Source organism: Halyomorpha halys, unplaced genomic scaffold (genome assembly GCF_000696795.3).
Source record: "Halyomorpha halys isolate HHAL.00 unplaced genomic scaffold, Hhal_1.1 Scaffold963.1, whole genome shotgun sequence".
NCBI classification, from domain to species: domain Eukaryota; kingdom Metazoa; phylum Arthropoda; class Insecta; order Hemiptera; family Pentatomidae; genus Halyomorpha; species Halyomorpha halys.
In genome coordinates, this window is record NW_027106713.1 from 1 (window position 1) to 5,168 (window position 5,168).

Consider the following 5,168-nt stretch of genomic DNA (forward strand, 5'->3'; position numbering starts at 1 on the left):
TTTGAATTCAAATCTCCCGCCATGTGTGACGTCATCAAAATGCTGGCTTCTGATTGGCTCCCCAAATCACTGCACCAGCTCGCCCATATTCCCTCTACTGTCCAAGGTCACGTGGTTAAGGCTGGTTCGAGGCTAGGGTCCAAAGTCCAAAAAGGCTCATTTCCTGTGCCAGAAACGGCTTATTCTCCCTACTGTTACACCGAAGAGAACTTTTCAAAGCTGAAAGAGTGCGAATTCGCGTCATGTAGGCGAGGTCTGTAGAAGCCTGTGGAGAGTAGTGAATGCGGAATAGGAAACAAGATACGTGTAAGGAAAAGTGGACAGAGATGCACGCCTTTTAGGAGTGAGAAACTGGTAGGATGCAGTACGAAATCGGAATTCATGGAAAGGAATAATTCGTCAAGCCAAGGCCCATTTTGTTCTGTAGCATTAAATAGGACAACAAGTTTATTATTGTTGTTATGTAACAACAAGTTCATTCTCTCAGTTTTACCAATACCCTCATGAATGGTAAATAGGTCCATAAAATAGTAATTGCCCAATTTATGTCAAACCCAGGTTAATGATTGTCATTTTAAAAAAACAAAAAACATGAAACACGGTTTATTTCTATACAATAATCAGTAATTAGCCACGTGAAATTTAATTAATTTAATAATCTAACCAAATTTAATGAGTAAATCAATAAATATTACATTAAGTAAGAAATGTGACCTAACTAATTGTAATCCATTTTCAAGGTACAATAAAGTTGTTCTTCAGAACGACCACTGATAGCCCCGGGCGATTATAGTTTAAGTAGAGTTAACATAGACAAACATTTTACTATTTATATTACTAGATTGTTCTTTGTTAAATCATTTGGTAACGCATGGGTAAGGCATAGTTTAGTGGGCGAATTCATTGCGCCACATTCATTACATCCTGTGATGTTCTTATAAAATATACGTAGTTGATTCTAGAAAACCGTAAACTGTCAGAGGAATATCAGTTAATTAATGTTTTTTTAACTTGATAGTTGTTAATAATAAAAAAACATACAATATTAAAAAAAAAACTAATACGGTCCAACGAAATGGGTCATTAATCTATGTACATTATCTAAACGACTTATTTATTCTTTGATGCTAATGCATTGTTGTCTTTTCAATTAAACTGATAACATAATATAAAAGCCAGATTCGACGCGTTTTCAATACTACAAAGTACTTTCCTGTTATTGAGGTATGTCAAAAATTTTAACATCATATTCTGTATTATCATTCATAGGAAAAATATAAATGTATGTTTGTGTACACTACTGATAGACGTATTTGATGAAAACGAACCGTTGCTGTTTATCATGATCGGTTATAATAATTTTCCTGTCCAATAATTTGGAATAACTACCACACTTCTTTCCATCATCTAAATTTTTCTAAATCCCGAAAGGTGCGGATATTATCCATAAAAGCAATTAAAAAGTTCATGTAGACAATTCTCTAAAGAATAAGAAATAATTGTATAGCTTTAATTTTTCTCTGAACGTAATGTTTTTTTACTAAATAAACAGGAAGAGGTCACTCAAAAACTATTCAAGGTAGTTAAGTTTCGACAATAGTTTTTTAAAGTGGATAAAGTTTACATATAAATAAAGGTATATGGTTTGCTCTAACTAAATCTTCAGTATTGTGCAACGGTTCTGGTTACGAAAAGTTGTATATGCTTTACAAATCACACTTTTACTGTGAACATTTTTTTAAGTTTCGTGTTGGGATAATAACTCCCATTTCTAGAAACACTTTTACATTAGATAAACATAAGATGTAAAAAAGAAACAATTTTAATGCAACGTTTTATTATTAATATAATTTTTTTTTGGGTTGGAACTTTTTTTGCCATAAGGAATGGGGTGAAATAAGGTTGTTTAGTATACGTTAATTTGTTTTTTGAAGAGGTGATAATAGTCGAGTTACAAAATAGTGGTTATTGACTAGTCCTATTTCACGACAGTTTATGTGGAAAAAAAGTAGTAACTAGAAAATGTTTCAAATTAAGTAATTCTATATAGCAGCATTTTAAACTAGGAAAAATTGTCTTTACTAATTTCTTTTTTAAAAATTTTTAAGCTACCTGAATGGCTCTTCAATCCGCTAAATAACGGAAAGTATTGTTTTCCGTAAAATCATGAGTTTTTTTTTTTCATATTTTATTATATCCCCTTTTATAACACAAAACGTGAGAAAAAATTTACATGCTTAATATAATTTAAGTCCTCCGGTTAATTATTATCAGATATGTTGCTAAATTAGCTGAGATAAGCATCGAAATAAAAAAAATAAAGTAATGTTATATTCTATCTCATTAAAAAACTGGTGATTTTTCAAAAACAAAAACAACAAGTTGCTAAAACATACATTTTATCTATAAAAGTATGTAAAATAAATAAGCAAAGTATCTTAATGTGAGGATAACAAACTAATTTCTTCATTAAAAATACTAAATGTTTTAACAGGCATAAAATTATTACTGTACTTAATATTTCATGCAATGATTTTACAAGAATGGGGAAGTATCTCAGCTTATTAAGCAACGAACATTGAATTAAATAACAACAAACTTAAATAAATCATATAATATCTCTAATGACTTATAAATAATGTTTTATTAACTCTATTTCATAAAAATAATTGGTTGTTTTGCTTGAACAAAATTAACTTGAAATTAATGTTTTCAGGTCAGGATTTCTTGTAAATGCGGTTTTTAGCCATCTTCGACATGATCTTCATACTGTTTTTGTTGACTTTTGTTGGATTTAGTATTGCCGGAGAAGGTGGCTCTGTTTACCTTATCAATTTGAGTGGTTCAGACTGGAGAGTAACACATCGTGAATCTCATGTAATGAACGACTGGAAATTTCCTGATTATCTTAAAAATGGTGATACAGCTCGTGTTTATGTTGAGTTCAAACACAATTCTAAATCAGTTAATGCTCGAGTTGACTACGAACTTGTTGGATCAAATGGAAAGAGTTTTCAAATATTTGCTCATGGAAAACCCCGTCGACTGGAAGCTGTATATAACAATATGGAAATCGATGGTCAACCGAAGGGAATGAGACGCGGTTTAGGCTGGAGGCATAATGGAGACACAAATTTTATTATAATCGGAAAGAACGGGAGATATACTGGAACTAGTTTGGACGGATCGAACTGGATGAAGAACAATATTGACGTCCTCGGAGGTAGAACTCTGAGGCAGATTTCCATACCTGGATCGCACGATGCGGGTATGAGCAGATTAGATGGGCACACTGCCTTTGGTAGGACTTGCAATGTGCTTACTCAGAGTCATTCTGTTGGAGAGCAGTTGAATCTAGGTATAAGATACTTTGATATAAGACCGGTGATTGGTAATGGTGGTAAATTCCTCACGGGGCACTACACTCACATTAAGGGTAGCTGGCAAGGTGGCAACGGGCAGTCTATTGCATCCATTATCAACGATCTTAATGATTTTACCAGGAACCACAATGAATTAATAGTGATAATATTATCGCATTCTCTTAACAGTGACGTTGGGCACAATAAATATAGAAAGTTTAACCAAGCAGAGTGGGAAAACCTGTTTAAACAATTAGACACGATAAATTTCCTATACAACAATGAAAATAGCAACGTCCATTTAGACCAGATAATACTAAGTGATTATACGAACCATGGGTCCAGGGCTTCTGTAGTTATAATTATTGATGATCCTGATTCCAAAGTTCAGTTAGGAAGTAGATTGGGCAAGGGTTTTTTCATGCCTGATAACTTCGATATTTATGATGATTATTCTAATACAAATGATTGGTCCAAAATGATCAAAGATCAAATAAACAAGATGCACCAGTATTCTGAGAAACGGTATTTCTTACTCTCCTGGACTCTGACTCAAAATGGCTTCCAAGCCGCTATATGTAAGCCTTCCGTGAAGGACCTGGCAGACAAAGCTAATATTCATTTAGGTTCCTTCCTATATAAAGAAGTTTCTGCTTCCTCTTACCCAAATATCATACTTGTCGACAACGTGAAAGATACAGATGTTACATCAATGGCACTGGCAATAAGTGTTAAAATAATGTCGTAACAACTAAATTGTTAAGTATAATTAAATGCCTAAGTATAAATTGACTTAATTATCAACCCATCCTAATGAAAAGTTGCAGCCTAAAATAATCATAATTTTAATTGCTATTAGATTACTAATGTATGTGTAATAAAGCATAATATTATTTTTAAAATTATGTGACTTCTTTATTTCAACCGATACCTGTCTCCCGTCTAATTTCAAAGAAGAAGGAAATACAAATAGCAGCTGAATAATGTACATTACGTTTCGTTCTTTGTCATATAACTTTCAAACTATACTAGAAGTTATAATAGTAACAGGTAAAATCATAAAATTCAATCAATCGACAACCAAGATGATAGTAAAATTCTCCTATTTTTTAAAAAATATAATTTAAAACTCTGTTAAGTAATCTGAAACATTTTTTCCCATGTTAAAAAAAATATAAATTAAATAGTGCAAAATGCATAAGTATAATAAATGTCAACACACTGTCATTAAAACTAGCTAAATCATAACATATTTCAATTGATATAATAAATGTACATAAGCATAATATATATTATTACTTTAAAAATTATGTGATTCTTTATTTTTATATTAAACCAATACCTTTTTTCCACCTAACTTCAAGGAATACATATTAAATAGTCACTGAATCCTGACCACTAAGCTTCTAACTTTGTCTAGTTGCTTTAAGATTGTAGTGAAAGGATAAAATTAAAGAAATAATGAAATTCGATCAATGGACTAGTAATCATCTTTCTTTCTTTTAATTCATTACTTTATTTTTATTTTTTTATTATAAGTCATAATGGTGATTGGCATGATTGGGGAACAGTGGTACGTCATATAATAAAGTTTGGTATAACATGCATTGATAAATTAGCAACAATAAACGCAATGATGAGTTTGAGGCTGGTAGCAAATGATAAAGCCTATATACTTCCAGTTTCACTGATTTTCTTTTCTTATTAATGTGCGCCGAAAATCTTAATTGTCGATCGAAGATTACATTCAGGTAGAGACGGTTATATTTGTATTTAGATTTTTTTAGTTAAATAATTTCTTGGGGT

At 31.6% G+C, this 5,168-nt stretch overlaps 1 protein-coding gene across 1 annotated transcript; it reads left to right on the forward strand.

Annotated features, from left to right (window-relative positions):
• Nucleotides 1-1,166: 1,166 nt before the first annotated feature.
• On the forward strand, nt 1,167-4,267 carry LOC106687435 (uncharacterized). Its single transcript, XM_014431322.2, has 2 exons — nt 1,167-1,224; nt 2,717-4,267. Exon 2 carries the CDS (start codon nt 2,734-2,736, stop codon nt 4,108-4,110), a length of 1,377 nt encoding a protein of 458 aa, XP_014286808.1. The 5' UTR covers nt 1,167-1,224; nt 2,717-2,733; the 3' UTR covers nt 4,111-4,267.
• Nucleotides 4,268-5,168: the final 901 nt, after the last annotated feature.